The following is a 13,665-nucleotide window of genomic DNA, read 5'->3' on the forward strand; positions in this document are numbered from 1 at the left end:
TTTTACATCGATAAGTAACATAGTGCTGTAAAAGATTTGCAAGATGCACGCGTTCCGAGTTGCCAACTACTTGGAATAAGTTCAGCTGGAGCAATTGTAAATTTAAAATAAAGTAAGCGCGTGAAAAATTTAAAAGAAAGAAATGTAAAAAATATCTCATATCTATTTACAAATTAATAAATAAAATAAATACGAAATATCTCAAAATCTTAATTGTGGAAACAATTCCATTCACACAAAGAGATGGGCAACCAAAACAAACGTTGGTATCTCGCTCTAACTAAGTGTCGCATTTAACAGCGATAGTTCAAAGTGCTGCCCAGCATAAATCGACAATGTTACCCATAATCATACGGAATAATTGTGAAGTGAATACAGCAAATAATTTTCTGCCCCAACTTTAAAGGCATAATTATTACTTTTATTGTGAAATATATGCGTAGCAAGTGTGTAAAATTCTAGGCCAGACTGCTGGCTAACGCCTAAACAAACTCTCCAGCATGGAGAACTGCAAAGTGATATAATAAATGGCATGATAAAAAAGACGCATGTGAATTTTTTGTCTTACTGCTGCAAGCAAAACCAGATGATAGGCCGAGTTGAGAGCGTGTAAGTGAGAGAGAAAGAGAGGGAGAGGACGCAGCGAGTAGAGAAACCGAAACGGAAACTCAAACATATACCGAAGCTATTGCGATTGCTCTTGCTCTTGCCCCGACAGCATATAATTCCAGTTCCAGGCAGAGCTCACTCATTTTTTCAACAAGTTATGGCTGATGCCCTGCTTATGGAGGAGTCAGCGCCCCCGCCTGCCTTTGTCGAAGATGTAGCTGCCTCAGTGATAGTAGAAGCAGCGCCAGTTGCAGCAGACGCCGTCGCAAGCGCAGCCACAACAGAAAGCAACAACATATCCTTGCCCATACAATTGGCCGATCTAACAGAGAGCGGTAGCGAAAGTGGTGAGGATGCTACTCAAGGCGAGCATACAGAACGTAGTACCGCTGCTCCTCGCTCACCGCCACCCAATTGTGCCATCTGCTTATCGCGCTGCAAACGCAAGTGCACCACGGATTCGTGTGCACATCAATTCTGCTTCAAGTGCCTCTGTGAATGGAGCAAGGTAACCATCCCAGCCAACTCGCCTGATACACATTTACTAATCCTAAGCTTATTTACAGATTAAACCCGAGTGTCCACTATGCAAACAGCCCTTCAAGACGATTATACACAACATGCGAACGCATGGAGACTACGATAGCTATCCAGTCCAGTCCAGCACAGCGGAGCACTCTGCGCTAAGCGTTCATGTAATCAATGTACGACGGAGACGTTTCATGCTACAGAACCAGATGATTACAAATGATTTAGATGCGGCTGCCACAGATTCGGATGGCAGCGCTCATGCTCAACCGCGTCATGCACCCTTCAATCGCTTCGAGCCGTATCGCATGGAGCTGCTGAACTTTTATCGCGACGACCAGGATGCGGACCCTGGCGCAGGCTCGTTGAGTCAGCTCTGGCGGCGTTACGTCTACGATCGCAAGCTCTATGCGCTGCCCGTCAGCGACAGCATGACGGGAAACTTTCGTGAGTGGAGCGCTCGCTTTTACAGGTAAGTAAGTTACGCTTTAGCTGCAGCTGTGGTCAATTAACGCGTTTCCTTTGCAGAGATAATCCAGCTCAGATGCACCGCCTGATGCCTTGGATCAATCGTGACATTGTTTGTCTGCTACGCAACACGCCACAGACCGTGAGTGAGGTAATGCAAGTGATGAACGACATTCTGCCCATGATCAACATACCGACGCGCACATTCCGGCGCCACCTCGCCCCCTTTCTGGGCGGACGCACCAGTCACTTTATACACGAGCTCTTCAACTTTGCGCGCTCGCCCTATGATATGATTGGGTACGATCGCGTGGTTCAATACTCTGCGCGCGTAGCACAGGAGGTTGAAGTAGATCTGCTTGATTTAGTGTCCACCAACGAAGGCGCAGTGCCACTAGACCCGCAGCCCAATGCCAGCGGCAATCCCAGTTCCAACGAAAGCAGCTCGGGCGCTGGCGATGCGCTCTGGCCGCGTCCCTCCACCAGTGTGATTGTGACCAACCCCAGTGCTACACATTCCTTCAGCGTTACCATGGCTACCGATGGCAGTGAGCTGCCTGGCATCTCTATACGGCGCACCACCACGTCCAATGTGGGCTCTCAAACGGTAGCCATAAATCTGAGCATGCGCCGTCCAGTGGTCAACGAAGTAATTGAGATTGACGACGGGGATGCTGCTGCTAATGCCGAGGTGGCCGCTATTAACGATGGAAATAACAATACCAATCGCCGTCAGGCAGGTGCAAGTCTGCCCATCAGCGCTCACATTGAGCTGCAGAGCAGCGACTGTAGTAACAGCGACGATGACGACGAGTGCGTCTTTGTGCTGGAACGCAAGCCGCCGCATCTGCGTACGCCTGAACTGGTTAGTCTGGACTCTAATAGCGACTCGGACGTGGTCTTTGTGGACGAACAGAAGCCAAACAAGGCAAGCAACGAAAATAATGCAAACCAACAGGCAGCAGGCACCGATGAAGCAGCAAATGCTGCAGCTGAAAGTGGTGCAGCCAGCGGTGAGCTTTTCATGGGTCCCAGCACCAGCACAGGACTCTGCTCCACTTCTGGAAAGAACTGGAAAACGGTGCTGGAGGAAGCGCGCCGCCAGGAGCTGCTGGCGCTCAACTTTACCGCGCGTCCCAAGCGCATACAAACGCGTGCCCAACAGCGTGCGGGTTTAAGTGCCAACATAAGTCGCAGCAGCAGCTCCACCACCGTAAAGTGGAGCAGCAGTAGTAGCAGCAGCGACAGCAGCAGCAGCAGTCAAAGTGAGAAGCGACGTAAAAAGCGACGTGTGGCACGCAAGCCCAAGACACGCAAACGCCAGCGCCAGACCAAGCAAGAGAAGCCAGCCAAGCAGCAGGCCAGTAAGCGGAGTAGACGTAAGGCACCACAGGTGGAGGAGTCACAGGAAGAGGAGGAGGAGCAGCAGCAGCAGCAGCAGGAGCAGGAGAAAGCAAGCAGCAGTGCCCAAAGCAGCAGTAGCAGCAGTAGTGAGAGCAGTGATGAAGGCAACAGCAGCAACTTACGTAAGACGCTTAAACTTATAAATGTTATATACTAATTTTTTTGTTTTTAGCTCCCAACAACGAGAGCAATAACAGCAGCAGCAGCAGCAGCGACGACGATGATGACGACGACAGCACTGCGAATGTTAAGCTGAGCGCACTGCGTGCCACACTCAAGGCGGAGGAAGTTTTAGATGAGCGCAAGCCCAACAAACGTGAGCTTGCGGATGCGGATGAGCAGCTGTCCACACTAAGCGCAACGGCTGTCAAGCGCAGAAGACGCTCCAGCAATAGCAACAACAATACCAATAGCAACAGCAATTTATCCAGTCAGAGCAACAGTTTAGTTAGCACCATGTCCAGCAACGATACGCTGGGCGATGCTAGGCCGCTGGCGTTGATGCAACGACATTGCCATGACATTGCCACCTCGCTCATCGAACTATCCACATTTAGCCTTCTCGCTCCGGAAAGAGAAAATGAAACTTCATTCACTCACGGTATGCAGTACACTGATCCAGTGCAGGAAGTCATGCGCTATATGGAAAACGAGCTCAATGAGGATGCTCAACTGGGCATATACTCGGATGCAAGCAATGAGTTGTCGTCAGAGCAGCCGCAGCATGAGGCTGAGGCCCAAGAGGATCAAGAGCTGGATGTGGATGGAGATGAGGAACCGCAACTAGAGATTGACATGGCACCGGAGGAGGAGGTGGGGGAGGCTGAGGCTAGCAATAGCAGTGTGCGTACGCCGGAGATTGAACCAGCTCAACAGGATGATCTTGACGAGGAAGATGAAAACGGGGATGATGATGATGACGATGAGGAGGAGGAAGAGGAGGAGAACGATGACGCTGACACCCAGACGCCGCCGCCGCCTGCTGCCGACAGTGAAGCCAGTGACTCTGATTAGAGCACTTACTAAACTGCCTAACTCACTGTATATTCTACAGTCGTATGCTAAACTCCAACTAATTTTAATTATATGTATAAAGATATAGATTAAAGCCTAGGCATCACTTGTATAATCCATAGAGGCCGGTAAGCAGAGCCGGCTACAATTTATGGAACTCGCATGCTATCCGCTATATGATATAACTATAATTGTATATGTTTTGATTAAGCTTAAGTTGATTAAACATTTCCTATGTATTAATATGCATATATGTCTCAAGATATATACATGTAAGTCTAAGCTAAATGTTTATGTATGCCCAATGCATATCCAAAGGATTTTTTTTTATATTTGTTTAATTTGCACATAATTTATGCAAAGTAGTTACGAGATACGTATATTTGTAAATACTAAATACGGCAGCTAAGTACATTTTAAGCACTATTTAAGATAAAACCGTACAACTTGTAATACGTTTTATAATTTTATTTCATTTTAAAAATCATCTCATAACTTGACACTTTTAATTCAACTAATTTGCATGACCTCATTTATGTGTACAGATATATAATATTACTCTTTGTAAGGGTATTTAGTATAGGACTAACTTCATTAAAAAATAACCTGAACTTCATAATTACACACATGTGCATGTATTTATACATATATATAGACAGTCATAATAATGAATACAAGTGATGATCAAATCAATAATGCAAGCACATTGCGTGGTTTTATTTGTAGGCTGGCATTATATTGCAATGTTTATGATAAAAGTTTATAGTAACTGTGTTTATACAAAGCACTTGATATGAAAGCAAATAAAACAATAAATAATGCTTGTGGCAAACATTTCAATTGTCTGGCTGTTTATTTTTAAAATCGTAGTGCTGTAAAATAACGAAATAATTATATTTAAATTGCCAACGTTCGATAGCTCGATAACGATAACAACACAATGCACTCGTGCAGTTTAGCCATTTTCAATTTGTAAACTGACAGCCGTTCTTCTTGGAGTTCTGAAATTTGGCAGCTGAACTTAAAACATTCTTATATATACTAAAGGTGAGCCTAATAGCAAACTAAATATCACAGTAGAGTGTACAACAGTTGGCAATGCAAAAGCGCATTGTTGCGATCATTTGTATATTTCATAAATTCATAGAGCTTAAAGTTGCAGTCTTGGCTTGTAGCTTGTCACTTGATCGACATGGGCTCGCGTCAAATGCTGGTCTGCTGGCGCATCTATGTGTACACCCATAATCTGTACTCGCTGCCCAATCGTAGAGCTGAGAGCTTTCGCAACTGGTCGCCCGGATTCTTCAGGTGAGTTGCGGCAGACAGAATGCAGCTCAACTTAATAATAATTCTTCGCTGGTCTGGCAGAAATCATTCCGATGAACTGCAACGCCTTTTAAGCTTTGCCAATCGCGATCTGTCCGTGCTCATACCCAGCAGCAGGGCAAAGGTGCTGAAGGTGTTTGAATTGCTGGTCGAGCTGGTGCCAACTGTGCGCATGTCGAGTGCTTCGTTTCAAACAGTGCTGACACCTCATCTGAATACACACACTGAACACTTTATACACGAGCTCATCAACTTTGCACGCTCGCCGTTCGACGATCTCATAACCTATGAGTGCAACGTCAAATATGAGCCAAGAGTAGCCACGGATGAGCTGCTGGGGCTGCAGTGCTTTGTGGACTTCACGCAGCGCGTGGATGAAGATGAATGGCTAAGCTTCGATTTGGAGTTGGAGCTAGAAGACGAGGAAATCGATGAAATCGACGTGCAAACCGAGATGTGTGTGCTTAATGAGCCTCTGTTTCTGGAACTGCGTCGTCTGCTTACCGAACGCAATGCTCAGCTGACTGCAGAGGCTCAGGTGCAGAGTGATCTGCAAAGTCAGCTGCAAGTTGATCAATTGCAGAGTCAGCTGGCACGTCAATACCAAGCCGCTACTCAGCATGCATCGGTTTCAGCCCGCACACTACAAGCAGCAGCAGCAGCAACAACAACAGGAGCAGGAGCTGTTCTAGCTGCACCTTCAAGCGCCACTAGTGATTTGGAATTCCTTGACTACTTACAGAGACGCAGCCGTCTGCAGTTTGCCGGCAACAGCAACAACAACAACAACAACAGCAGCATTAGCAACAATCCATCATTACGCCATCTGCCGCCTTCAGTTGTCCGAGCCGTAGAAGCTGGTGCAGTGTCCAGCAGCGAGGCACGCAACAACTTGCGTACAGCATTGCGCGTTGTCAGCGCATCACGCCCACGCAATCAAAGTGTGACGCCCAAGCGACGACACACAAACAGCGAGAACAACAACAACAACAATAATCGCGATGGCGAGCCATAGACTTGTTGTCATGCAATGTACCAAAGAAAGTAGAAGCGAAACAAAAAAGTAAAATACAATTTTGAAATGAAATAATAAAAAGGCGCTTAGCGCATTGCCAAACTTGCGATAAAAAGGTTGCCAGCATCAAATATTGATAAGCGTTAACTGCTAACAAAAAAAACAAAAACATAACAGGGAAACGGGAGAAAAAAGTGTAAGCGTGTAACTGTGAAAAAGGGATCGCTCATCAATAAAAGGACATGCCTTTTGTAAATTGCGTGCCAAAATATGCCTTTGACGCATATTTTTGCTGCGGTCCTTTGTCTTAATACCTGCACTCCCCACCGCCCACAGCTAAATATGCCCAAAGGTAGCTTTGCCCCCCGCCCAGAGCAAAAACTTTGGGACATGCGGCGCATGAAAAATTGAATTACACGCACTTTTGCGCATAAACGGCAGCCAAATAAAATTTAACAGCAAAACAGCAGCAGTGGCAGCAACAGCAAAGGCCTAAAATTTATGGCCAGCAAATTGAGTTAAGTTTTTTGCATAAAAATTGTAAGACAAGCAAAAGGATAATCTAATTGTTCACGGCTATATACAATGCACGCGTTCTCCGAAAACTAATTCAATGCATATTTGATTTTATGAGTGCGAGGGTAGGCCAGGATTAATATTTTCATCTACTTACAGGAGCTGAAGCAGCAGCCGTAGCATGAATTCATCATGGAGTCGCGGCGTGGAGTTTGCACTTCAAATTAATACAACATCACATTAAAGCTGCTGCTAAGCTTAGCTGCTTTGACTGGAATGCATCGCAATATGATTAGCTGCTGGATTGTGGAGCACATCTTGCTGGCCAACATTTGGCGTCCGTTTTGCCAGTCGTTGATTTAAGTATTGCGCTTAACTGTTCACTGCCAAATAAAAAGAATGTTACTGTTATGGAGATGGTAATGATGTTCGCCTTCGCCTCTTTTCGCTTCCTAGCTACTGCTGCTCAGCTGTCCCACCTGGTATTATTTTCCGCCTGCCTGGTCGATAAGTGTAGCGAGCAAATTTATGATGCAGATAGCTGTGGGCAGGTATAGGTCTTAATGTTATAACTCGTTCAAAAATTATCCGTTTCTTGAATGCTTTACTTCTTTATGCTCGTATTAATGCCAGAAAATAAGTTATAAATAAATAAATAAGCATCATTACATTTTGTGTTTTATAAATTTCAATTCTTTTTTTTAAATTTTATATTTAGTCAAGGGGTAACATCACATTTTTAGCCACAATCGCAACTATTTTAAAACTTCAGAACTTCATTTAAATTAAGTTCAATAAAAATTCGTCCAGGGAATCTAACAAGGTATGAAACGCCGCAATCGGATGTAATTTCGCTGAATTATGGATTATCAAAGTGCGATATGTTGCGAAAATTTGTCTTGTTTGTTCACTATTTTGTTTCCAAAATTCGCCACTAATTTTTATATCCACATACTTTAGGCTCATTTTTATTGTCTTTTCACGCAAACAATTTAAACGTTATGACATTAGATCGGATTTTTTTTAGTGAGTTATACGCTTCGCAAGTTTTTGAAATTAAGCAAAAGTAGCTCTTTGGCATTGGATTTATTACCATAACTTTGTCAAAACAATTTTTTTATTTTGATCTAACTTAAATAACATGATGTACGGCATTGTTGGCTATGATTTAATTAAGCAAAATACACTTCAGTCCGATTTTTTTTGGCTGAGATTTAGCTTTACAAAGTTAGAAAGTGATAAGAAATGAAGATGGCATCATTTTTGGCCAAAATTTACAAGGGGTTACATCACGTTTTATGAAAAAATATCGAAAATGTTAAAACCAAGTTTGAATGCAGTTTTATTTATATGCATCTCACGAGTCTAACTAGGCATAAAACCGCCGCCCAATCGGATATTTCGTGAATTATGCTTATCAAATGTGCGCTTATTCAAAAAAGTTTGTCTTGTTAGTTTACTATTTGTTTCACGTCGGCCAATAATTATTTATTATCATACAATCCATACTCATTTTAACTGTGCTATTCACGCCGAATATTGACGTAGTTAAAAGGAATTTGGGTTCGGATTTTTTTTAGCCGGTTTCTAGCTCTGCAAGTTTTGATGTAAACAAAACTTACTCTTCAGCTTGGTTTTCTCTGCCACACTTTGTTCAAAACAGATCTTATATTATGATCGAGCCACTAAAAAATGTTTATTAGATAATCTCATGAGCTAATTAAGCCAATTATAGCCTGTCAAAGTTTGAAACTGGAATTTTGGTTTAGCCGAGTATCTCGCTTGCAACAGTTTGAAATTAAACAAAAACTTACTCTTCAGATTGGTTTTCTTTGCCACACCTTTGTCAACAATTTATTTATTGATCAGAGCACTAAACAATAATGTTTATTTCAGTATCTTGAAGTAAATTAGCCAAAAAAACTACAGTGCGGATTTTTTGGCTGAGATGAGCTTCTTAAGATTAGAAAGTGTAGAATGAAGACGGCTTCATTCTTTTGGCAAAATTTACAGGGGTTACATCACGTTTTTGCCAAATATCGAAATTAATAGACTTTCCAAGTTTGATGTAGCGTTTTCTTCTGCTATCACGAGTCTCTACAAGGCATAAACTCTAAACGAGTGCAATTTCGCTGAATATACGGCTTATCAAAGTGACGCTTAATTTCACAAAAATTGTGTCTTGTTAGTTCGTACTATTTGTCATAATGTCGCCATAATTTTTAATCATACAACTCATACTATTTTAATTGTGCTTTCACGCACATATTGACGATAACGGATTTGGATCGGACTTTTTTTAGCCGAGTTGTAGCTCTGCAAAGTTTGAAATTAAACAAAACATAATCTTGCAGCATTGGTTTTCTTGCCACAACTTTGTTAAATACAATTTTTTTTAATTTTTTTTACATTGAATTGAACTGCTTAAAATAATATTTTTGTTTAGTATCTCCACGAGTAATTAAGCCTAAAACACTACAGTGCGATTTTTTTGGCTGAGATATTAGCTTCTCAGAAGTTAGGAAGTGATAAGAACATGGAAAGACGGCATCATTTTTGGCAAAAATTTACAGGGGTTACATCACGGTTTTTGTCAAAAAATCGAAAATTCCACAACTTCCAAATTTTAATGCAGTTTTGTTCAGATATATTTCACGAGACTAACAAGGCATGAAACTTTGAAATCGGACGACATTTCGCTAAGTTACGGCTTATCAAAGTTGGATATATCGCAAAAAGTTTTCTGCCTTGTTTACTCTTTTGTTCAAAACTTCAACAAACTATTTTTCAATCATGCACTGTTATACTCATTTCAATTGTGTTTTCCTAACCAACCTAAAATGGTATACAACAGTTATGTCAGGTTTTTTTTCGCTGAGCTATAGTCTCTTCAAATTTGAAAAAAGCAACCGTTTGGTATTGTAGTAAGAAGCATTTGTTATTGATGTTACTCTATTTATTCCTGCCGTTGAGAGTGACGTTCGCTGCTGTCTGCGAATAAGAAAATACTTGCCTTGCTTACCTTGTCTGTCCACCATACTTACTTACGCCTATAATCAACCGATCAGATTACCCAATTTAAATTGTACTGTTACATTCAAGTTGAACTTAATTCTTTTCTTAATTCGATTTTATAAGTTTACATAATATAAATATAAACATACAAAGGTTGTTATGTACATCAATATTCAAAGGCTGTTTTCCTCGAAATGTGTGATGATGTACAAAGTAATGTTTGTTGATGATGTGCAACAAAACCTTTCAATGTTGATGTACAAACAAGCAACCCAAACAAACAACCTTTGGTTGTTGATGTACAAATATGCAACAAATGGTTGCTGATGTACAAACAAGCAACAAATGGTTGCTGATGTACAAAGCAAACAACCTTTGGTTGTTGATGTACAAACAAGCAACAAATGTTTGCTGATGTACAAAACAAACAACAAGTGGTTGTTGATGTACAAACATGCAACCAATGGTTGCTGATGTACAAACAAGCAACCAATGGTTGCTGATGTACAAAACAAACAACCTTTGGTTGTTCATGTACAAAAAAAGCCACCAATTGTTGCTGATATAAAAACAAAGATTAATATTTTACACGAAAGCGACTTGTTTGTTTACTCTTTTGTTTATAATTTAGCTAAATAATTTTTTAACGCATACATGATTAGACGCGTTTGAATTATGTTTGCCAGGCCCACATCAAATAGTAGAAGAAATTAAACATGACATAAGTCAGGCAGCATTTGTTTCTTTGCCATAACTTGGTCAAACAAATTTGTTCATTGATTAAGCACTGCAGTAAATGTTTATTTAGACTCTCATGAGTTATTAGAGCCATAATACTCTTAAGTCAGATATTATTTAGCAGAGCTATAGCACTGCAAAGTATAAGTTGTGCTTGATATGCAGTCTCATGAGTCTAAAGGGCATAACATACTTGCAAATGCAAGTAAGTAAGGTAACTATTTACATTATTATTAATATTATTAGGCAGATACTATATGCTGGAGCCTTAGTGCTGCAACCAAGCATACTTGTCCTTTGGGCCAAAAGACATTAGGGACTCAAGGCTCGCCATTTGCTGCACGGCTAAGAAACTAATTTGCGTAATGTTGATGCAAAAGTTTGCTAACTTGCAGTATATCGAGGCATTATAGCCATAGCTGTTAAGTATTCGACATATAATATTAAGTGCTGATGTTTTTCCAATTGATTTAGTATTATTAATCATAAATAACAAATTAACTACTTAACTTAACGAAGAATAAAAGGCATTGTAATGAAGCTGAAGCGTATGCAAGCTTCGTCTTCATTTTATTCCTAGTTTCTTATGTCTTTTTATTTGACTTGCCAACTCTTTTAAGGCGTCAAGTTTGGCAGCGCAAACTGCAGCAAAGTTTTTCAAAATACCCACGCCTGATAAAGCTGAAGGAGTACTTTAGACTATGCACTAATGGCAGCTAAAATTAAAGTTTATATTTTAATAATTTACATTTCGCTGGAAACTATAAATGCCTTTGACAGTGTCTTATAAACTTAACAACAGCATATAGTATATAGTATAGGTCAAAGGCAGCAACTGCAAGTGCATTCAGCTTGAGGCCAAGTTAGCGAAAAGCTGAGACAGAATTGTTGGTCTAACAATTTGATTGCAAAGTCAGCGTGTGCGGCTAAGAAAAAGAAAGTTGCTGGGCGAACTAAAGTTTGAGTTGCAAATGAGTTCGCGGCGCAAATGAATGAATTAAACGAGCCAGATATCAAGTATACGCAACGTTAACGCTGCTAAAGCTGCGTTAAGCACGGACGCAGGCTCAATAAACCACACGCTAATATGCGCATTATGAAAATTTTCGAAAGCATATATCATAAGAACTATCTGCGGCTGGCTTGCATTAGTTTGGTCGGCTAAGTTATGGCGCATAAATGTTAAGCACTAGGGCCTTATCTCTGCACGCGAGTAGGGCGCAAACAAAATTAAAATAATTGCTACATTTGCCACAGCGTGCAATTAATCAAAAAGCCACAATGATATGCGGCAGCAGCGGCAATTATGAAGAATGTGTATCCAGCCAAGTGCTGCTGCTGCTGCTCCTGCTGCTAAGCATATACACTGGATATATATATTTATATATACTCTATATGTAGCCATATATTCGGCGTAGCCGTTTAACATTAATGAAGGCTGACATCGCCAATGGCAACCGCGCACAGTATTCAACGTTCTTTGCCGCCTGATTTGATTTATGTGCTCGCATTTTTCCACCTGAAGGCAGCCACAAGCCAACCCAACCCCCACTCCAATGAATTTAAAGCTTGAAGTGAATTTAAAGCGTGGGGCTGGCTTTGTCGATATCCTGTCTGCTTCCCCCCCTCAGTGTCCGCTCTGCCTAGTCCATGTGTCACTTTCATTTCTGCTTAGATTTCCGCTGGCAACACTTTGCCTGCAGTTTTGCCACATTGCTGCCGCTGCTGCTGCTGCTGCTGCTGCTGTATATATATTTTTTACTTTCCAAGAGTGTTTCATGTTGCGTCTTGTTGCCACATTTGCCAACTGTAATGCCAGAGCAGCGCAGCGCACAGCGTGGCACGTACTCGTCTGAGTTTCCATTACATTGCAACGGAAGCCGGATGTTGAAATTGTCGAGGTTCTCGTCACAAACATAAGCTGCTTACCACCAGCAACAGCAGCAGCAGGAGCAGCGACAGCCGCGTTGGCCCAAGGAAATTGCCATGGATACCAAACTGCTTTATCAGGGGTGATGGCTAAGTGTGGATTCACAGCGGGCGAAACCCAATCGCGGCACGCTTTAAATGCTCAATCAAAACTTAACTGTATTCTGAAGCAGCAATGACTCAATTTACGCACTTGATGTTGCCGTTGCCGTTGCCAAAGCCAAACCAATGCCAAAGCTCTAGCTCTGTAACTGCAGCCAGCTGCCGCCTGAAAAACTTTGCAGTTGTATATCTTAAACTGTTAAGCAGTGCTGCCAAAAGCTTCTAAGCAAAAATTGCTAGATTTAGAAAAAAAAAGTTGCTAAAAGTTGCTAAGAATTCCCAGAAAAAATGCTAAATCAATAAATATGGTTTAACTAGCCGGCAAACTTTTTTATCGTGCTTATAAGTTTATATATACAGCTGGCTGCATTTAATTGGTGCGTATATTTCAATATCAATATCAAAACAAGCTAGAAAAAGATAGCAAGAGCAGTGTGCTCAGTTGCCTATCTGCTTACACATGCGCACATACAAAAATCAAAGAGGCCGCCAATGTAATTTAAGGTAGCGTCGCCATCTTGGTTTTACACTCTCACAAGTCAAAGCGCGCTGAGCGAATTAAAGTAGGAATGGAAGCAGCGCAGCCGACTTTGGCAAGCAAAACAAGGACAGCAAGATCTGCATGAGCTCAACTGCTTAGCTGCTTTTACACATGCGCACATACATAAGTCAAAGAGGCCGCCAATGTAATTTAAGGCTGCGCCACCATTCTTGGTTTTACGCTCTCAGCTGTCGAAGCGCTGAGAGCGAATTGAAGCCAACTTTGGCAAGCAAGGAAGACAGAGATAGCTGTGTGAGATCAGCTGCTTATCTGCTTTTACACATGCGCACATAAAAATGTCTAGCAGGCCGCCAATCAGTGCTGCCAGAATCACCTAAGCAAATGAAAATTGCTAGAAACTAATTAAAAATTGCCAGAAAAATGCTAAATCAATAACTAGGCTGAGAACTTTTTTTTTTTGCTTATCAAATGAGTTAATATGAGTACATTTACCGATTTC

The 13,665-nt window shown here is 41.7% G+C and overlaps 2 protein-coding genes across 3 annotated transcripts; both read left to right on the forward strand.

Annotated features, from left to right (window-relative positions):
- The first annotated feature begins 206 nt into the window (after nt 1–206).
- Nucleotides 207–4,848, forward strand: LOC108594944 (E3 ubiquitin-protein ligase Topors). Its single transcript, XM_017980077.1, has 5 exons — nt 207–1,117; nt 1,176–1,609; nt 1,666–3,064; nt 3,116–3,131; nt 3,182–4,848. Exons 1-5 carry the CDS (start codon nt 767–769, stop codon nt 4,021–4,023), a joined length of 3,042 nt encoding a protein of 1,013 aa, XP_017835566.1. The 5' UTR covers nt 207–766; the 3' UTR covers nt 4,024–4,848.
- A 138-nt stretch (nt 4,849–4,986) lies between these two features.
- Nucleotides 4,987–6,460, forward strand: LOC108595675 (E3 ubiquitin-protein ligase Topors). 2 transcript variants are annotated; one of them, XM_017980954.1, is made up of 3 exons: nt 4,987–5,070; nt 5,186–5,331; nt 5,392–6,460. In XM_017980954.1, exons 2-3 carry the CDS (start codon nt 5,216–5,218, stop codon nt 6,362–6,364), a joined length of 1,089 nt encoding a protein of 362 aa, XP_017836443.1. In that variant the 5' UTR covers nt 4,987–5,070; nt 5,186–5,215; the 3' UTR covers nt 6,365–6,460. The 2 variants fall into 2 exon arrangements, with proteins under 2 accessions (XP_017836443.1, XP_017836444.1); XM_017980955.1 differs by having other exon boundaries at nt 5,005–5,070; nt 5,199–5,331.
- Nucleotides 6,461–13,665: the final 7,205 nt, after the last annotated feature.

Source organism: Drosophila busckii, chromosome 2R (assembly GCF_011750605.1).
Source record: "Drosophila busckii strain San Diego stock center, stock number 13000-0081.31 chromosome 2R, ASM1175060v1, whole genome shotgun sequence".
Classification (NCBI taxonomy): domain Eukaryota; kingdom Metazoa; phylum Arthropoda; class Insecta; order Diptera; family Drosophilidae; genus Drosophila; species Drosophila busckii.